The sequence below is a fragment of the Ambystoma mexicanum genome, chromosome 1q (genome assembly GCF_040938575.1).
Source record: "Ambystoma mexicanum isolate Mex_15411 chromosome 1q, UKY_AmexF1_1, whole genome shotgun sequence".
Taxonomy (NCBI): domain Eukaryota; kingdom Metazoa; phylum Chordata; class Amphibia; order Caudata; family Ambystomatidae; genus Ambystoma; species Ambystoma mexicanum.
The window spans coordinates 1,390,177,272-1,390,198,884 of record NC_090922.1 but is presented as its reverse complement, the minus strand read 5'-3'; the positions used below and the strand labels follow the sequence as shown (position 1 = coordinate 1,390,198,884).

Below are 21,613 nucleotides of genomic sequence, written 5' to 3'. Positions count from 1 at the left end.
TGGCCATCTCCCAGTTTAATTCTCATACTGAATCTGTTGGTTAATGCCAGTAAGACTGAGATTCTCCTCATCGGCACACCTGCTCCCTCCTTTCGCATTGCTCTCTGGCTGGCCTGCCTTTGCCCTCTTCCTTCCCCCACCTGTGAGGCTAAAAACTTTGTATATCTTTTATGACCACTGGGTTTATGGTTGGTGGTCTGAGGTCACTTACTATTGCAGCATTCAGGGGTCTTTGACTCGAGCAGTTGTGGGTCTTATAGCTTGTGGCAGCTAGTTGGGGGTCAGAGGTCTGCTTTTGGCCTGGCTGTGATAAACGTACATAGTGTGGTGCCTAGTTCTGTCTCATGGCCTTGCAGGGTGCATTCCTTCTTGGCATAACAAGTATTTGCAACAGTTATGGAGCAAAGGGGCGTTTCTATGGGAGTTGGCGGCATGGGTCTCTCTACCATCAGTGCTTGGGCCTGTTCAGGTTTCTTCGTTGGGCCTGTGTTCACTGTGCGGCCATGAGGGTTTCTACCATCACTACAAAAATAGTGCTTACTTAAATGTGTGCACTAAATCTATACATCAGTAATATTGTGTTTGTGCAGGGTTTCTTAGCATGCCCCCCCTGTACATCGCAAGTGTATCTATGGGATTTGCTTCACTTTAAAGCGCCTATGGGTGTGGGAGAGGTTCATTTCCTTCCCAACACATACCACTCTATCCATAACCTACTTACCCACACAGGGGGTAACTCTTTGGATCTCTTTTTCATCACCACCTAGCACTCAGCAACTAATACTACTGTCAAACCATCCCTATCTGATCGCTCCAATGTTTCCACCACCATCTCCTTTTCACCCTCCAACCTCTCCTCCCCACTTTCCTCGCCTATTACTAAAATGAAATATAAATCTTCTACCATTCCTCCCTTTCTCTCTGACCTATAGTTAACTCTCCTCCTTCACACCTGATGCCTCTTCCACTAAAACTGCCTTCCCCAGCTTCCAATCCCTACCTTATGACTCATTCTCCTCTCATTTCCCACTGCTAACTTTCACCCCTAAGTCTCAGCATCATCAACCACTGGTCACCCCATTCATAAGTTCTCTACGCAAATTCATGCATCAGCTACTGTGCAAATGGGGGCCCTGACTCTGTTAGCTTTCAGGGTTTTCAGTCTTTGCACGTCCCTGCAAATAAGGGGATAAGAGGCCGACCTAGTGGTGGGTTATTGGTATGGGTCAATGTCACACTTGGCTGGAAGGTAGAGATTGTGGTCTCAGGTTCACCCGATCTGCAAGTGTTGAAGATATGGTTGACTAAGGATGAAGTGATGTGCCTCTTTAACCTGTATGACAGACCCTCAAAGGGCTTGCTGATATTGAGGCGCCTACAGAATTTGGATAATGTGTTGTTTCCCCATCTATGGTGTCCCTCCTTTATTATTGTGGTGGGTGATTTCAATCATTTCAATCATCAACTGGAACCCCAGATTGATCTTGTTGGAATTTTGGAGGACCAGAACGAGGCATGGAATATTACATCTCCTGATGTTACTCCCACTTGTCATGTGCACTGTTTTGCATTGGACCAACCGGCTAAAAAATAAAATGTTCAGGGGCCAATGGGAGCTCCCTGATAGATTATTAATTAGTCTCAGAGAAGGATTGGCCTAGAATTGGTGATTTTAGGGTTCATGAGAGATCCAAGAGTGACAATCAGCCGCTTAGTAGCTACAATTTGGGTAAGCAACAACGAGATGATTGGTAATGAGGGTAATTGTTTGGCCCAACCGCTGACACTTAGTGGCCAAGCCTGTCAGGGGGTTAGGTGGGCCAACCTTTTGCAACAGGAGTTGAAATCACCTATTTATGCGGACATTTTGAGTAATATTTCTGCTATCTATGCCATTGATTGTTCTGACCACATGGTGTTGCAAGAATTTGAACATCTTAAAGAAAATGTGATCCCCCTTGTATTACTTCCAGTCAGCGTTGTAAAGAAACACTCACTAGGTAAGGTTGGCTGGTATGATGCGACTTGTTATAATGCCAAAGGGGCGATTGTGTCTTGTGTAAACAGCCCAGCAGGGACTGACAAACTACTCCTTCCATCCCTACGATTAACATATAAGGATTTAATAGGGAGGAAAAAACTAGAGTATGCAATTGCCCAATCGTCACATTGCATAGAGCTTTGCAATCAAGGGATGCTGGTTCTTTCTGGAAGTTGGTTGCTGACAGGAACTTGAATGGGGAGGGTGTTTCTCACTGTAATATTGGTGAGGTCGAATGGCGTACTTATTTCTCGAACTTGTATCACAAAGTACTACCGGCACCTTGTGAGGCAGTTTTTAGGTCTTCAACCTCTGCCTCTTTTTTATTCTATGTTGGTGATGTGGCAATAGCCCTCACGTTTTTGAAGAATAATAAGGCATCAGGGCCTGATTTGATCCCTGTACTTTTGTTTAAAGATCAGGTAGTGATTTGGGCTTTGGTGTTGTCAGGGCTATTTAATGCTTTTTTGTCTAGTGGTGAGATACCAGCCTCCTGGCGTAGGGTGACAATCTTACCTATATATAAGAAGGGAGGCATGGAATCCCCAGCCAACTACCGGCCGTTTTCCCTCATTGATGGTATGGGCAAACATTTTGGGAAGCTTATACTTATTTGTCTCCAGGAGTGGGCTGAACATGAAGAAGTTATTAGTTACCTCCAGGCGGGATTTAGGCCAAATAGAGGTACAATCGATTATTGTTTTATTCTCTTTCTGATCAATGCTAAATACACAATCTTAAGGAGAATGTATCTATGTGGTATTTTTGGACCGAAGAATAACTTTCGATACTGTTTCGAGAGGAGAGCAATGGCGGATTTACAATCGACAACTTGCCTGGATTGAATCCTACCTGGCACCTTGCCACTTCTGTCTCCTGGAGCAACAACACCTCTCATCTCACTCCTCTAACTGTTGGTGTTCCTCAAGGCTCTGTCTTCAGTCTTATCCTCATTACACTGCACACCTCTGCTCTCATGGCACACATTTCCTGCTTTGAGTTCTCATCCAAACTATTCACAATTGACACCCAAATCATCTTCTCTTCTCCTGAACTCTCCTCTGAAATATTTATCAAAACTTCCAACTGTCTCTTTGCCATTAAATATTGAATGACTTTGCAATCTCTGGTGTTAAACTCCACCAAAATGGATGTGCTCTTCTTCCCTGTCAAATAATCTCTCTCATCTCATCCTCTGCCATCCCGCTCCCACCTCGCATTCTCCCCTACTCTTCTTCAGCTAGAAACCTCAGAGTCATCTATGACCCTTCTCACATCTTTTCTACTTTCTTCTCCAAAATTGCAACAGTGTCTCTCTTCAACCTGCTAAATAATAGGAAATAATAGAAAAATCAGGCACCTCCTTCCTTTCAACATTGTCAAGCATCTCTTAACGACCATTTATTCTCTAAACTGGACTACTGTGCCAGCATGCTCTTTAGTCTCCCTAACTATGCGTTGTGTCCTCTCGACAAGATCATTAACTTCACTACCAGAACTCTGTTTGAACTCCCTCACTTCACACCTACTTACTGGTACCATTACCAGGCTGGATGGCTGATGCAAAAAAAGGGCCAATATTAAATGTCTTCACCTGGTTAACACATCTATCCACAGTAAAGCACCACTGTATATATCCTCCTCTATCCAACACTACAAGCCTTCATAATCTCAGCTCTGCCTCCTTGACTATCCTTGTGCTACCTCGCCCTCCCTGTCCTTCCTCTTGCTTCTGCTCTTTCTCTCTTCTTGCTCCACTTGCATGGAATTCTCTTTCACTGAACATCCAAGATACAGTTCACATGTAAATGTTGAAGACCAAATTAAAAGTCTACCTCCTCGTCTCCGAGTTATTCTCTTCACTGACCTCTCATCTCCTCACTTCTAGCTAACATTTTTCCCTCACCTCTAACCTGTCTCTGTCCCTCACATATTCTTAGCCTTCACTCTAGCACATCATCCATCATGGTCACATCCCAAATACAGCTGGCCATATCACCTACCTGCACTTAAAATTGTCTAATATTTGTTGTCCTTAATCTATGTCGGTCCACTGATTGTTACGCTCACCTGGTATCCAGGGGGATGCCACCCAGCCCTGGTTGGATGATTTGCACTCTCGAACCCTTTCCCGACCCTTGGTAAGGCCTCTGGTTAAAGATGGGTCTGCAATATAGGAAAGCTGGATTCAATACCAGATTGTCTTTATGTTTTCCCATCTCCCTTGGCCTCAACTCCTTCCTCCCTTTTGGGCCCTCTCCTCACCTTAATATTGTAAAAGGTGGATTCTCCATCCTGCTCCTTGTGGCAGGGGCGCGTGGATGTGGGGGCAAGCAGCAACCAAGTTACTTCACTGGTGCAAGCCCCCCTGTGGGAATCCAGGCCTGCTGTGACTCCGTAGGTTTGCTGCTTTACAGTCTTTATATGCAGTTCTTCTGTTCCTCTTAGTTCGAATAATAATGTGTTGCTTCTTTTCTTTTAGGTATGGAAAGGTATTTTTGGTGTTTTCATGCAGTTTGAAGATGAGCATGGGCCGGTAGGAGAAAGCGCGGTGTGCGCGATGCTGTCCGGTGAGTAATGCGCGATGCGCGGCGCTGTTTCGCCTTTTATATTGCTAACCTGTGTCTTTTCTCTCCTTGCAGGTTGAGATGTTCCTCGCCGAGCGCCGTAATGTTCCAGCAATGGTTGATGACAACCCATGTAAGAATTGTGTGGCTTTCTTCATTCAGGAGGAAGCGTGAGTAAACGCTTACTAATGCTGTCTATCTTTCTCCTCTTTCCAGGTTATGGTATTCCAGGATGCATGCAGTGCCGGATGATGGAGTTCGTACCTTCAGGTGAGTGGAACTGAAGTCGGCGATGGATTGAAGACAGGATACTTTCCAGGTAAGTTTCATAGTGTTCTTTCTCTCTATGCAGGTCCTTGGTTTCAGGTAAGCTGGCATCAAAGAACTGGACACAGTGAGCGTTACGCTGGCCACAGCAGAATAACGCAAAGCATGTTCTGCTGTTTGGGTGCGGTTTAAATAGTCTCAGGTAAAGTAGTCCAGGTAAAATAGTCCCAGGCCTGCCACACACAAAGTAGTCCAGGTAAAGTAGTCCTAGGCCTGCCACACCCAAAAGACTAGACCACATAGCTCAGTTCCTTGTAACTGAGCTATGTGTGTGCCTCCATGTTGGCTGATCCCCCCCCAAGTTAAATAATCCCAAGTAAATAGTCCCATTCTAATGTTGGTCTTCATGATGGTTATGAGCCTGGCGCCAAAGGCCAGGACTGACTCCAAGACAGTCTTGGATGAGATTTTAAGGCCTTTGACCTTGCCCTAACTGGAAGGCTGACTTGCCAGTGAGGGCCAGGGGCAAGGTTCATGACACCCATGTTTTATCCCAGGTGACTGTTCCATTTACTCCCCTCCACAACTGGGTCAGAATGTCACTCGAACGCACCCCATTATAAGCTTCCCATCAAATCTGAATTATCCAGCAATGGATCTTTCATAGATTTACATGCTGTGAATATTTCCCATCGTCAGGCTGGGGAGCTGCTGTAACTTTAATATAGTGGTTTTCCTATGGCAAAACTTCGACACCATGAGTGTCCTATCGACTTCTTCATGGGTGCTTTAGGAAGCACCAATGGTACGTCCAGTATATACCCCCACCCCCACCCACGGCTTCCCTTCAGTTTTCAACCGTCTTCCAAACTGTTGGGATCACCTTGTGCTCTCTCCAGAGAATGTGTTCTTCTTTCTACGCAGCAGCCACTGTTTCCAGTGTGGTTCTTCTAGGCCCCATCATGTCATCTGTGGGTCCGAAGAAGTCATTGATTAGGCCGTGTGCGACTTGTGGCCTCAAAAGCGTGTATGATGGGGATGGCCATGCAAACTGCTTGTACTGCCTTTACCCCAATCACTCCGCCAGCAACTGCACCATCTGTCGGGGGTTCTCCCACAAGACTCTCAGGGATCGTAATCAGTGGTTGGTTTGCTGGCTGAATGAGGAGGCCTATCCGGCTTCAGAGGTAGGCTCTTCCCGCAGGGGCAGTTCCTTTAAACCTTTGGCCAAGAGATTGCCATTGTACCAGAGGGCATGATCGGCTGAGCCAATGCCTAAGAAACTGCACACGGAGGCCAGGCCGGCGTCTGATTTGGGTTAAGTAGCTGAGGCTTTGTGGCAAGGAAGGTGCTGAGTAGTGCAGCATCAAGGGTGGATAATCCGAAGGACTCGGGTTTACGCCCAGAGAACCCGGAGGACCCAACTCACAAAGCCTCAACATCGGGCAAGGAGAAGGTCTCCTCCATCCTCCTTGTCGACCAAGAAGTCATCTTCCAAGGACAGGCATCACTCTTCTTCGGGTTATGAGCCCTCCAAACACCCGGCTGGTAACGATCCAGTCAATGCTCTTGCGGGTGATGGCTTCCTCGACGACTGCCCTGGCGACGGTGGAAGTGCAGAAGTCCACAGCACAGCTGGTGGGCGATGTGGATCCGCCGTCTTCTAGAGATAATGCGTGGCAGTCAGGGGCAATGTTCACGTCCATTCTCCCAATGGATATTCTCCAACATGAGTCACCCTCGACATATGAGTTTGATTCAGACCAGAAGGAGTAAGGGCATCCATTTCTGGATCCTTCAGTGTTTGGTCTGCAGGCTGTTTTTCCATCCATGCCTGGGGGCTGTCCTGCCTCAATATCCTCTGGTAAATCCACACTCAGTACTCTCGATGTAGGTACTGACAATGTTGCAATCGCTTCTGGGCCAGTTGGCCGCCGAGCTCCCTGTGCCTCAGGCGCCGGCGGTTCCATTGGTAGAAAACTTGCCTACCATTCCTTGTCAGAAGGAGGTATCGGTGTGTTCCCCGGTCCGACCTCCACTGCCGTCCCCCGGAGGGTTCAGGAAGAAGGAGAACTAGTGGAGTCTAAGGCGGAGAGCGTTCCGCAGGACTCTCTCTCGACGGTCTCATCGTCACCCCGACGGGTGGATACCTGGGACACTGATACGATCTGGATGCTCTGAGTAGCCTGGCCCAGCCATCTCCGCCGGATGATATTGGAGCCTTTCATGCAATGATGGGGAAGGCCTGTAACGTGTTCGGCCTCATCCCGGAGGAGGAGAGAAAAGACAGTTTTTTTTGTTTGACCATATGGGGAAGAGGCGAAAGGCAGTCTTCTCAAGCCCCATATTGGCCCACTTGTGGCAGCACACCAGCTTTTCGAGCCTGCTGTCAAGGGACGACTAGAGAAGAAGTTCAAGGCACCACAGTCAACTCCAAAGTACCTGACGTTGCAGTCCACTCCGGAGTCGTTTTTTTTGGCTGCTTCAAGTGGAAAGGCTTGTTCCCAGCAGAAGTGTGTTACTCCCCCTGAAAATGAAGGCTGTAAAATGGATGCTTTTGGAAAAAAGTGCTACTATGGTCAAGGTGCCCAACTCCTTGGCTATAATGGCACGGTATGACTGCTAGATGCAGCTACCAAAGGAGGCAATGCTTTTGGTTTGTGAGGGGGAAGGAGAGTCTGGGTTTTAACAGATTAATAAAGGAGTGGTGCTCCAGCAGAAGGCCTGGCTGCGCTGTACTGATTTGCTGGCAGAGGTTCAGCACAAGGTGGTGGACATGCCTTGCGAAGTGGAACATCTTTTTGATGAGGAGATTGACGACACGCTCAAAAACATGGAGGACTTCAATATGACAAGGACTTTGACCACCCTGCAGGGCAGACAGTCTTTTCGCCCGTTTCGCTTATTTTTCGGGGTCTCAGGGAATGCCAGGTTTGCAGCCTCCCGTGATAAGGGGTAATGAAGATCTACCTTTTTCTCCCAGGGCTTCTGATGGTCCTTCCAGTCCGCGCAGCGGGTCAACGAGTATCAAGGACAGAGAAAGAGGGGGTCCTCCTCGTCTCAAAGAGGCGTCAGTCCAAGCCTCAATGATGACTGCCTCAAAGGCAGTCGACTAGGAGGGAGGGTGGCGCACCATGTCGACAAGTGGAGTTTGGTCACAACAGACAGATGGGTGCTTGATGCAGTACAATACGGCCACTCATTGGAGTTCAGGCAGCTGCCACTCCCTATTCCACAGGTAAAAAGAGCTCAGCCACACCTGCAGGACTTACTTCAGGAGGTGCATCTGATGCTGCAAAAGGGGGCTATCGAGAAGGTTCCAGTATCGGAATGAAGAAGAGGAACATACTCTTGTTTTTTTTGTCATCAAAAAGCCGAACGGAAAATGGCACCCCATTCTGGACCTGTGGCCGCTCAACAAAAATGTAAAACGCCAAAAGTTCAGGACACCATGTGTATCCGTACCTGGACGACTGGTTGGTCAGCGGGGCAACTTGTCGGCGAATGTCAGAATCCTTCGGCGCAGCAATGCTCCTTTTACAGGGTCTGGGTTTTCAGTCAACTTTGGTAAATCCTGTCTGACGCCCTCCAGTGAGTTGGTTTTTCTGGGGGCTCATTTCCAAACGGCGCTCAATCAAGTCAAGCCGGCCAAAGAAAGGATGGAGAAGCTGCTGTCACTAGCGGGCTTGTTTGTACCAGGAACCTCAGTCACGATCCGCGTGTACATGTTTCTTCTTGGCACCATGCCATCCTGCATCCAACTAATCCTAAATTGTCGTTTTTTCATGAGGAGTTTCTTGCTTCACAGTGGTCACAGATCTCGGGCTCCTGTTCCAACAGAGTGATCATCTCCCGGTCTCTGGCAAATGCCCTGCTGTGGTGGACTCACTCCGGCAACTTCATAAAGGGCATGACCCTGATGGAACCAGATTTTTGGTATACGATCATCACTGATGCCTCCCAGGTGGGTTGGGGTGCTCACCTGAACCAGTTTCAAGTGAAAGTCCTGTGGTCACCCCAAGGAGGTCTCATTGCATCAACATTCTGGAATTGAGGGCGGTTCACTGGGCACTGAAGTCTTTTCTTCCCTCTCATTCAGGACTCAGGGGTTCAGATTCTCTATGACAACTCTGCAACTACGCAAACAGGGGGGCACACATTTGCGGCCCCTGTCCCAGGAGACTCGGACCATCTGGCATTGAGCATTAGCACACAGGGTTCAGCTCCTGGCATTCTACCTGCCATGGATTCAAAACATTAAAGCAGATGTTGTCAGCAGGGAGTCCGCACAGATGCACAAATGGTGGCTGAAGGACGAAAAGGTGGCAAGGATTTTCGGAAAGTGGGGGACTCCTCCTCTGGACTTGTTCACCAGCCCAGAAAACAAACAATGCCATCTCTTTGCCAGCAGAGTGTCTCATCTGGACTCAAGAGGGGGACGCGTTCTCGTTCCCATGGACGGACCTGTTCGCCTATGCCTTCCCTCCGTTTCCACGGATCAGGAAGACGATTCAGATGATTCGTAAAGTTCCATGCAGGATCATCCTGGTGGACCGTTCTGGCCCAGACAGACCTGGTTTTCAGAACTTCTCCACCTAGTGATGGACAACCCTCTTCACCTGGGTTTAGAACCAGATCTTCTTTCACAGAACCAAGGGATGTTGTGGCATCACAACCCGGGCTCACTCCACCTTGCTGCATGGCTCCTGGCCACTCCAAATTCGGAAGTCTGAGGATTCCTCTGAAATATTGCTGCATCTTGGCTGCAGCAAGGGGGCTGTCTACCAATGCGTCTTACGCCGGTAAGTGGAAAACATTCTGTGCCTGGTGTTCTCAGCAGCCGGGCTTGCAACCGTTACGGGTTTCGCCTCCACAGCTCCTTCCTTAACTTCTCATGTTGGCTAGGGAGGGTGTGGCATTGTCATCCATCAAGGTCCACTTGGCAGCCATTTCTAGGTTCACGCGGCAGCGCAACTCTATGCCTCTGTTCAGTGACCGATTGATAAAACATTTCCTCAAGGGACTTTTTAGGACTTTTACCTAGAAAAATACTTTTACCTAGAAAAATATTTCTTCTCCGGTCTGGAGTATCAACTTGGTGCTTGCGGCCCTCATGAAACCATCGTTTCAGCCTATGTCCACGGCTGCCATCAAATTTCTCAGGTCGTTTTTCTGGTGGCTATTACATCTTCCAGGCGGGTTTTGGAACTGCAGGCTTTGGTCATTGACCCTCCATGCCTGCGTTTCATGAAGGACAAGGTTCTACTTTCTACAAATCACCATTTTATTCCTAAGATTTCCATCAAACTTTCACGAAAATGCTACAATAGTTTTGCCAACGTTTTTCCCTAAAGCTTCCACTCCAGTGGACAAAGCTTTGCATTCCTTGGATGTCAAGAGGGCTTTGAAGCTCTATCTGTACCAAAAAAAGTTATTCAGGACATCTAAGCAACTCTTTGTGGCTTTAGGCCCCTCCAACAAGGGGAAGCCAATTTCTAAGCAAGGCATTTCAAGATGGGTGTCATCAATGATATAATTCTGCCACGAGAAATCAAACAAGTCTTTACAGTCGACTCCCAGGGCTCATTCTATGAGATCCACAGCGTCCTCGGCGGCCCTTTGGGCGGGCATACCACTCAGTGATATTTGCCAGGCATCGACGTGGCCAGTACCGCACACGTTCACCAGACACTACTGCTTGAATCAACGACATGCTGAGGACATGCAAGTTGGGTGTGCTGTGCTTCAGCAACCGTTCCAGTAAGGTAAGCCCCGCAGCTTCCGGGGTTTGAATTTGTCTCATGTGTTCATTGCTGGTTGACTGAAAGTATTATCTTTCTGTGGTTATGGTTTATATTGCCTCTCGTATAAGTCATGTTCGCCCGGTATGCACTGCTAGGTCTTTTTACTGCTATGTAGTCTATTCACAGCATGCAAATCCATGAAAGATCCAATTCTGGAGAAGGGAGTCGTTTCTTACCTGTAACTCCATTTCTCCAGCGTTGGTATCTTTTATAGATTCACATGCTCCCTTTGGCCTCCCCCTTCAGGCAAACATACTCTTAAGGTAGCCTACTTGAAGCTGAAGGGAAAACGCGGGGGCTGTATACTGGATATCACATTGGTGCTGCCTAAAGCACCATTAAAGATATTGATAGGACACTGAAGGTCTCGAAGTTTTTCCATAGTAAAACCACTATATTAAAGTTACTGAGGTTTCCCAGCCTGACGACGGGAAATATTGACAGCATGTGTATCCATGAAAGATACCAACGCTGGAGAAATGGAGTTACGTGTAAGAAAGTACTCCCTTATAATCTATTGTAGGTTCTTTTGTGTTCAAAAGAACATGGTTCCTCCCTGTATATAAATAAGCAACAATAAATACAAATAAGTAAAATCTGAGTTTGAGGTTGTGAAAATCCTTACAAAATGCAAAGAATACTAACAGTACCATGCAAACTGTGAATGAAATGCTTTCCGAATCTACAAACAAATAACGAATTTGCATTTTTTACAATATTTTAAATTCGAAACATATATTAATCATGCTAAAACTATATTAGGAACTGCTAAGACATCTTTAAAAGGAAAACCTTGGTCACCAAGTCAGTAGTTAAGTAGTCATATTGCTTAAAGCCAAAATCTAGGTGATTTCTCTTGCCCTACCAGATATCAACAGAATTATGTGGGTGCAATGTGAGTGTGTTGCAGTATCCCTGTAGTTGTTTCATTCTGTCCTGTATGGGTCATAACTTTTCTCTGTACAATTTTGGTCCCAGAGCGCTAAGGGAACACACATCCTGGTGTACATCCATAAAAACCCAATGTTTTTTTAGGTTAGGGGTGTATACCTGTGTTTGCAAGAATTCTCATGCAAGTCCCCTTAACTGGCTGACTGTGTGAAGCCCCCATGTTTGGAGAAAAAACTTTTGCCTTATTTCATAAAGCAGTCAGATATTATCCCTACAGCTTCTGTTGTGGGATACGCAGATGCAATATGTGGCCAGAGCATTCCAGTCTGGTTAGTTTGACTGTGATGCTTAGAGTGAATGGACATCCTGAACGTTTACTTGGGAAGGAGACCATTTAGGTTTAATATGGCAACTACCATTCATTGAGAGGCCACCAATATGTTGGAATGGATGCTGCAGCCTAGCCCTCATCTCAATCTTCCATTGATGTGGGAGCCTTGTTGATGTGAGATATACAGTACGATCCTGAGAACGAAGGGCAGACGTCTTGCTATTGAAAAGCTGCAAGACTTCTTGGCGCTCAGTGGTGATTCGTTGATAATGGGCAATGGGCTGCTGACCCACCACCCGTTATGGACGAGCCAAAGCTGACCCACTGAAAACTGAAGTCTCCTTCAAGTGCAGCATGAAACTGAGGAAGGGACCCTAGCCCGGCTCTGTTTGATAATTAAGGTTTCCCTTGCATGGAGAATCCGGAATTGCACATGTCCAATGAGGATTGGGGTTGTTTGTTCGACTGATAATCGTTTGCCGAGAACTGCCCGCAATAAATCTGCTTGCATTAGAACAATTATCAGACGAACAAACAAACCCAATAAATATGAACCCCCCTTCCCTACTTACCTGTTTGATCATCTCTACATTCCCTGCACCCCTGTGGCATTCGATCCGTCCCTCTAACCCGGGTCGGATCCGATGCTGCAGAGTCCCTTTTTCTTTTTTATTCTTTTTTGGTCCCCCTTCTCCCGTTTTGAGGAAGTGGGGGACGCGGCGCAACCCCCGAAGGCCCAAAATACCAAACATGGGGAGTGAGGAGCACCCCTATAACCCCTGCTCCGTGTTCAGTATTTTGAAAAATCGATCGAATGGCTCTGATCGAAATCGGTCAAATGTACCATTCAAATGATTTTTTTTTCGATCAGTTTCCCTAATTCCCCCAATGAGACATACCAGCAGGCTTGGACTAGCACATCATGGAATAGGGCAATGCCCGAAGTGCGGGTCCAACATCGTATTTTGGGCCCGTTTTGTTACTCAAATTAGGCCCGTTTTGGCCAAAGTGGGGTATTTGTTACCTAAGTGGGCCAGTTTGATGAGCTAGTACAGTGTGCAGGTTTGACCAAATTTTCTGGACAAGTATTCTTTAAAATGCACAATTTGCAATACATTTTACCAAAACACTTCCTCTTGGGGACAACTGTTATTTGCGACTCTAGGCCACTGTGTTGTTGGTGTCTATGGTATTTTATGCCCCAGTCCGACCCTGCATGCAAGGGCAGGGGTGTTTCACTTTCCCACCCTTGCATGGGCATAACACATGTGCCATGCTCTTGTGTATCCACTTGCATTAGGAGGGCCTCAAATGTTGAGTTACTTCTGCTTCACGGGCATGCCAGTAACAAGGACACAGAGAGGTGTTTAATTGACACCTTCCCGTGATTCCTGTTTCCTGCCTAAATGGTGCCTGGGTTGGGCTTATTGTACAGCAGCAGTGTGACATCTGGAGCTGAGACAAGGAGCAGGTAGGCAATAATAAAAAAAAGAACCTAAAGGAAGAGTGAAGCAGGTGAATTTATGAGTGAATGAAAATGAGTGAATGAATTAAAGAAAGCATTTGTAGACAGGCGGGTGCATGATTAAGAGGTGATGGCAGTGAGGGGAATTTCTTACATATATTGGTTCATTCATCATGGACATGTTGGTGCAGCCAGTATTGACCTGTTGACTTACAATGTCAATGGCAGACCTGGCTTTAGCATATCCGACTTTAGTGACAAATAAAACATAGTGTGTAATTATTATGTGGGGATACTGGCACATATTGGGGCAGCCACAATTGACATGGGTTATTAAAATGGCAATAATTGCTCTATGGGCTTCTCATTAGCTCCAGTGCTGCACATTCACAAAGACTCCAGGGAATTACTGCAGCAATAAAGCCCCACATAATGAGATCCCCTGACAGAATTACCTCATAACATGAGCAGAGCTTAGAGGCTGAGTGTTTGGCACCTCATGGCCGAAATGTGCTGTAGAACTACAACCACCGTGTTCCCATCCCAGTATTGGCAGCTGGAGCATGATTGCACCTGAAGGGTCTCAACCATGAACTACCGTCTGTATCATAATGTGCTATTTTGGCCCAAACTGCTTCTTTGCCGGTTTCTGACCTTGAAACATCAAATCATTTGAGCCATTTCCTCTTAGAGGGATCCAAAGAAACTGGACTGAAAGAAACCAGGCAACCTAAAGGTCCATGGTAGCGGAACACCCCAACCGAGTACCTCGGTAACAAATCAGAATATAGCCAAGATCCTCACCAGGCCTACCTCGGCACAGTGCAGGCCTCTGATATCTTGCTGCACTAGGCATTAGCTCCAGTGTGGACTTAAGCCAAGATAAGGTGGCATTTATCATCCATACAGCATCCATCTCTCCATGACCTTTCCAATCTTTCTTTCCATATATATCCATCACTTCTCCAACCTTTCTTTGCATCATCCATCCCTCTTTCAATCTTTCAGTCAATTAGTATGTCCAAACATCCATCGATCTTCCCATCATTCTATACATGACTCTTTCCATGCATCACATTTTCCATCCATATATCTCATTGTTCCATCATCATGCTTTATATCCATCACCCTGTCCATCTTTTCATTCATTGCTCTTTCTATCCATCCATTCATAACTCCCCATCTTTCCATCCATTCATAGCAACCCATCTTACAATCCATCGCTCTTTTTTTCCACCCATCACTCTTTCAGTTTTCCCATATTTCCATCCATCACTCTTTCCATCATCACTTTTTCCCATATTGCCATCCATCACTCTTTGCATCCTCCCATCCACCTTTTCGTCTTTTCAATCATCGCAGGACTGTTTCTAAGTGTCATGTGGTGAGAGCATGGAGGCATTTGTGTCTACAGGGGAGCCCTGCATGCCTGTGGTGTTAGGATGCATTTGAATGACAGAACTTTGTTTTGTAAATTGATTGTAGAGGTGTAGCATTGTGTTAAATGTCTGTTTCGAGGGTTATCCTAGCACCTCAAAGTAACCGTGATTCAAAGATGGCACCTTATATATCTAAAATAAACAAATATATCTTTATAAAATTGCTGTTTGTGAGTTGCTTTGTTGCTATGTGTATAGTGTATTTGAGCATAGAGTCTGGCAATGTGAGTGTAAGGAGGATAGTGGGAGGCTGTGGGTAACTTGGAACCTCCATCCAATGTGGCAATTGTGATGTGTCATTAGGAATGTCTGCTGGGTGATGTCTTGGTAGTGGTGCCTTTCGGGTAAGGTACTTGTGAGGCACCCTTGAGTGGGTTGGGGGTCTCAGGCAGTGGTCAGCCGCTGGTGCTGGAGGAGAGTGGTGTAGCACAGCGAGGAGTGGAATCCATATGGAGCATGCATCAGTGGGTAGAAAGTAGAAGAGGAGGAGTGCAAGCCGTAGGAGACATGCATTAGTGGGGACCAAGTGCAAAGGGAGGATTGGAAGCCGTGAGGAGCAAGCAGCAGCAGGTAGCAAGTATACAGTGGATGAGAATAGTACCTGGGAAGAGTGTGAAGACAGGGTCCTGGTTGACCCCTAGGAACAAATCAGCATGCTACAAGGTCAAGTCGCGATATCTAGGAGCTAGTCAGATCTTTTACATTAGCATCGGAGAAGAAAAACATGTTTGGGCACTAATTTCATTGGGCACTGTGAAGAAGCATTGGCAAATCAAATAGATCTGGCATGTTCTCGGTAGGTGTTAGTATTTGTTATGGATATATATGCATATATGGAATGCCAATAGAAGTGTGTTTGATTTAGACTAAAATTACATATAATCAGAATGTCCCATGTAGCCTTGAAGCTTGTTTTAGCAGCGAAACAGGTGCCGGCCATGCATAATAAAAATGTGGTAAACGTGTTTTTGTATCTGAACATAGAACCATTATATACTAGTTTTGTGCACATTATTGCTCATTCACAATACATAGATCAAAACATCTCATTAGTGCCTGAGGTTTATGACCAGTGCATTGTTGCAGTGCTCCTGTGAACACAATGAAGGCAAGCACATTGGTACTGCTGGAAGAGTTTTTATTAAATGGTATATTGTATAGACACTCAGATTAACATGTCATACTGTGGGCTAAGCAGCTTACATCTAATTAGTATTTACATAGGTTTTTTTTGCATGGGTAGCTCCCTTTACCAGTTTTACCTGATGAAGTGAAATTTAATTAATAATACTTCTTCCTCAAAAGCATGTTATCGGCAGTATCAAAGTCACTACACAAGTGTACAGCGCAGCAGTGTAGATTAGCAGGCACATATGGATGATTCTCTATAGCGAGTCTGCAGTGGCCCATGAGAACCTTAGTTTTGCTCCTAATACTTTATACCTGATATAAAAAGTCTAAAACTGGAGCAAATCTTAAAAGATGCTGCACACATCACCAGACCTGTTTCATTTTAGGGCTTGGTTTGTGGATCACGTATAAGATAGCATGTGCGCATCTCAGATGCCTGGGGCATCTCCTTATTTGGCCAAGTGCAAAACTTTGTGAATCTGGCCCAGGAGGTTTGCTGTTCCTTACCTAGCTGCGAAATATTCCAGCGCAGCATTGATCTTTGGAAACACCTGTGATTTGTGTGTCGGAAGAATTTATAAGTCTATATCTAGCTTTCATGTAAAAACAGCAGGCCCTATACATTTCCTAGGTACTGAATGGGATTTATATATTGCAGGTGTTTGATCCATTGAGGTTTTCGCCTGAGAATTCATCCAACAGGCATTCCCATGCATTCATACCATTTGCAGCAGGAGCAAGGTAAGTCTTGCTACAGTATTCTTTATGCATTAAACAAAAGAGTATCATCACCTTCTCCGCTCCAACTTCCTTCTCCACCTGTCTTGTCCCCCAAGGTTCTCTCCTTCTCCCCTTGGCTCTTTAACATCTACCTTTCTCTGCTGGCACGCCTCATCTCCCTCCTTTTCCCCAAACTCCAAGTAATATGCAGATGACATTCAACTCTTTCTTACACTTCCTGCTGACCTCCTTGCACCCTCCATCATTCTGACTGCCTATCTTCCATTCAGTCTTGGTGCACCTCCAACAATCTCTGCCTCAAAGCCTGTAAAACTGAGATCCTTCCCATCCGGTTCCCTGCACCCTCTTTCTTCCCTTCACTCTGGCCTTCCTCCATGGGCTCTCCCTGTGTTCCTTCTCCTGAAGCCAGAAACCTTAGAGTCATCTTTGACTCATCTCTCTCCTTCCTCCCACACACTCAGGACATTGCCAAGAAGTCCCACTTTCAGCTATTCCTTCTCAAAGGAATTCTCCCTTTCCTCAGTTTCCCTCGGAGGCTCAATCTTACCTCAATGTAGGCTTGACTATTGCAACTCCTCAATCTAGCTTCCTCCACTGTGCGACCTCTCCAGCTAATCGCGAATAGGGCAGCAAGACTTATGCTTGGCCTTAAGCCAAGGAGCTGCATCTCTCCTGCCATAATAAGTCTTCATAGGCTCCCAATTGCTGCACATATTAAATTCAAATCCCTCTACATCATGCACAAGACTGTCTGGGCCCAGGGACCTCACTATCTTCAACTTCATCTGACTAAATACTCTCCCTCCAAACCTCTACGTTCCTCTGGCACCAACTCTTTGTGTGTAAAGCGCTTTGCTAAACAGAGGGCATGAGGTTGATCGCTTTCTTAAGCTGGCTCTCTACTATGGAACAGCCTCCTGCTCCCTCTGCGCCTTGAGCAGGATTTCGTTAAATTCCGGAACCTCCTCAAGACTTTCCTCTTTACCTCCTACTTCCCACTTTCTCTCATCTGCTAATCTCACAGTTGCTGTCATTGGTGTCCTGGGCCCTTATGTATTCTCGGGGCCCCTGATCTACCACACCCAATCACCCAGCTTTTGTCTACTCTCAGTACGTTCCTTGGCACTCTCTTCGCCTTGGAGGCTCGCACTTGCACCCAACACAGCTCCAAACCGTGTAGCACCTACCACACCATGCACTTCATCTGTTGTTCACTCACGAGTGCGGACACTCCTACTCCCTCTGCCGTCTTCCTTGCTGCACTTGCAAGTTCTGAATTACTCAGAAGGCATAGTAGGTTCATCCTTGCTTATTTTTTTCTTCCTTTCCCCTCCTAAGTTGTGTATTCAATATATCACTCCCCTGTTCCCTCTCTTTTCCCTGTGGGCACTTTGAAACAGTATGTACTTGCTGTACAATTCCCTAACAAGTGAACAATAAATAAATAAACACAAGCAACAAAAAACACGACTCTTATCTGTTGACATGCTTCCATCCTCGCCCAGTATGACCTGCTCCTTGCACTATGTAGGTCAGTTGGTGTCCTTTCCTCAGATGATTTTGCTGTGGGCATTCTCTCTCCTGCCTTGAAAGAGCTGTACCCTCTCCTTCTCGTCCCTTCCACCTGTGTTATTGATCAGCATAATTGCTGCTGCCACAGCAAAAATGTATCTTTGCTCTTAGTGTCGGATCCAGGAGAAATGTGTGATTGAAAGCACAACCGCTCGGTTGAGCTCTTCAGAATCCATCCATGCACATTTATCTTGCGAAGCACCACATGTGTGTGGAGAAAGCGCATGGAACCCAACATCTGTCTATGCTTCTATGCACTTCATTGGAAGCATGTGGTGATCCCGGGTGACCCCACCACTGTGCCCATAGTAACAGATCAGGAAATGGTGGCTGCGTTTGCAAATATGGGGGCCACCACTGTGCCATTGTCATCACATGTTATGCCTAGTTGCTCCTGATGAAAAAAGCAACAAAATAAGTGGGAATCTCAATTCAGTAACCCTGGGGCATACAAATGTCCACCACTAATGCTCAAACTATGTCAGGCACCCAAAGTGAAGTAGCAGATGTAGAGGGAATCCGTGCCCACATGTTTTTCTTGGATTTTCTTCACATTTGCATCTTTGGAACAAGGAAAAAGTCTAAAGACTTTCCTGGTATTGCACTCATCCTACAAATAATTCATCACATATATTAATGTTTTGTCTTTAAAATAGACAAATTATCTCCATGTCGCATTTAATGGTTAATACATACTTAAATCTTGCCGACACGTGTTTCTTTAGCTATACGTCAGATTTCTAATTGATTGTCATCAACATCTGTGTCATTTTCAATTCACGCGATAGAGCTTAGTCCTGTTCGGGTCAGCAGCGTTCCTCCTGGCAATCTACAGTATATTAGAAATCTGACGTATATCTAAAGAACAGATCTAACAACCACAGAAGGATTGACTTTCTATATTGAATACAGGAAATTTGAGGGTCCAACGTAAGGACATTATAAGAGGAATACAAGCTTGATGAGCAATCGTAAATCTACAATATAATGCCTTGAAGACGACCAAAGGTCAAAATACATGTCGGCAAGAAGAATTTAGTAACCATTAAATTGGACATTGAGATCATTTGTCTATGTTTAAGACTAAAAATGTATATATATGGAAAATTATTTGTAGGATGAGCACAATACCAAGAAAGTGTTTAGACTTTGTACAAGGTTCAGGGGCTAAATCTCTACTTTTCACTGGTCTGCAGCTATCTCAATAGCTAAATTGATCCTAATCTCGATTAAAAACCTAAGCACTTTTACTGTCCAGTTTGCCCTGATATTTTTCTTTGGAACAAGTTCCAAAGTCTACACCAGTAATCTCAACCTTTGGAACTCCAGATATTTTGGTCTACAGATCCCATCAGTGATAGCCAGCATGATCAGTTGTGAGGCATCATGGGAGGTGTATGAGGTGTATTTCTTAACATAACGAGAGTCCAGGTATACACTGTTTCCATGCTTCCTTCTTCTCAAACTTTTTATCAGCCCAAATCTAATCCAATGCTAACTCTCTCCACCTCTTTCCTTCTATGTGACAGGTGCTGATTTTGGACAGCATTGTGTTTGCTGTACACTAACACTACAGGGGCTTCATTGCATAAAGTTTGCATCATGCAAGTACAATATTGCAAGGTATTGCAGTAACAGACAAGCATTGCCCAGGTTAAAAAAATATTACAACAATAAGTATTTACACTCAAACAATTTTTACCCAAGTGCTTCAGTGAGCAAATTAATGTGCACTTGCTCTGGTGCACAGTTTGTGTAAGAGGGCTCAGATGATTCTTCACTTTGTGCTCTGGACCCTAAGAAGCCTTTTCTATCACTATATTAACCAAATTGCACCTTTCATTCTATTTCCTTAGAAACTGCATTGGACAGACCTTTGCCATGAATGAGATGAAAGTCGCTGTGGCTTTGACACTACTCCGTTTCAAGCTTTCACCAGATGCAGCAAAACCACCGATCAAGGTGCCTCAACTTATCTTGCGGTCCATGAATGGAATACACGTTAAGCTGGAGAAAATATGCTGATTGGACATGGATGTAACATGATATTCTGAGAACTTAGTGTAATAGTTTGTTTTACAAAATCACAAATGAGAAATAAAGGATCTTTCAAAATATGTAAAACACCTTCGCGTAATGTTGAATGCTTATAACCCAACGAAAGTGTCCACTCGCAGGCCAGTAGGTCACAGGTTCTGGTCCGCCAAGGGATGCTGTGTCCTTCAATCCCTTCAACATCAATAAAAGTTTTAAATCCCATACATGTGCATTCATACGTACAATTGAGCTGCATTATAAGGGGTCTAACCTATCTCCCTGGCTGTCTAATCAATAACTGGCACCTCTCGGCCACTGCATTGCCGCTCTGCTCCAGCTTTCAGTGCAACGCAGATGACACTCCGCTCGTTTTCAGGCTCTTCTCTGCCACCTCTTCTCCTTCTCTCATCTCTGACTGTCTGTCTGCTATCCAAGAGTGGTGTGCCGCCAACGACCCCTGCTTCAATTCCAGTAAAATGGAGATTCTCCTCATTGGCACACCTGCTTCTTCCTTTCCTGTCACTCTGACCGGCCTCCCTCGGCCCTCCTCCTGCTCCCACCTGTGAGGCTAAGAACCTCAGGTTCATCATCGACTCCACACTCCCCTTTTCTCCTCACATCTCTGACCTCTCTAAGAAGTCAAACTACCAACTGCACCTCCTCAGAGGTATTCTTCCTTTCCTCTCCTTCCGGCAGAATCTCACTGCCTCTAGAGCTCTGGTTCTCTCTAAGCTGCACTACTGCAAAATCCTCTTTCTAAATCTGCCTGCTTCTACTCTCTGCCCTCTGAAACTCATCCAGAATACAACTGCAAGACTTGTTCTTGGCCTCAAGCCCAGGGATCGCACCCCTCCAGCACTGAAATCTCTGCATTGTCTTCCAGTGGCTGCAAGGATTAAGTTCAAGACCCTCTGCATTGTCCACAAGGCCTTGTGGGGCCTGGGTCCACAATACATCCAACTCTCTCTTCATAAATACCTTCCTACTTGAGCTCTTCACTCCCCCACCCCCAGCTCCCTCAGGGTCAGTCGCTTCTCCAAGCAACAAGTTGGTGGTAGATCTTTCTTCGGCTGGGGCCTCCCTTTTTAACAGCCACCCTTCCAGTTCTGGTTTCGGAAGCATCTCAAGACCTTCCTCTTTGCTTCTGCCTTCTCTCTTCCTCTCCCCTGCTGGTTTCCTGTCTGATACTGCACTGGTCACCTGCCTACCCTTTGATTTCGGGCCCAGGTCCCTGCCTGCCCAGATGCACTCCAACACTGCCTCCCGGCAACCTTTGCACTTGGGTCTGTATCTGTAACCTTGCAATCCCCCAACCTGCACTTTTGGA

The 21,613-nt window shown here is 45.9% G+C and overlaps 1 protein-coding gene across 1 annotated transcript in view; it reads left to right on the top strand.

The window, feature by feature from the left end:
• The window catches only part of LOC138547986 (cytochrome P450 4B1-like), a 196,804-nt gene extending 176,284 nt beyond the window's left edge, over window positions 1–20,520 (top strand). The window contains exons 11-12 of the mRNA XM_069642248.1: window positions 16,595–16,677; window positions 20,106–20,520. Coding sequence (XP_069498349.1) covers window positions 16,595–16,677; window positions 20,106–20,274 — 252 coding nt within the window. The 3' untranslated portion in view covers window positions 20,275–20,520. The remainder of the gene's footprint in view (window positions 1–16,594; window positions 16,678–20,105) is intronic.
• The last annotated feature ends 1,093 nt before the right edge of the window (window positions 20,521–21,613 follow it).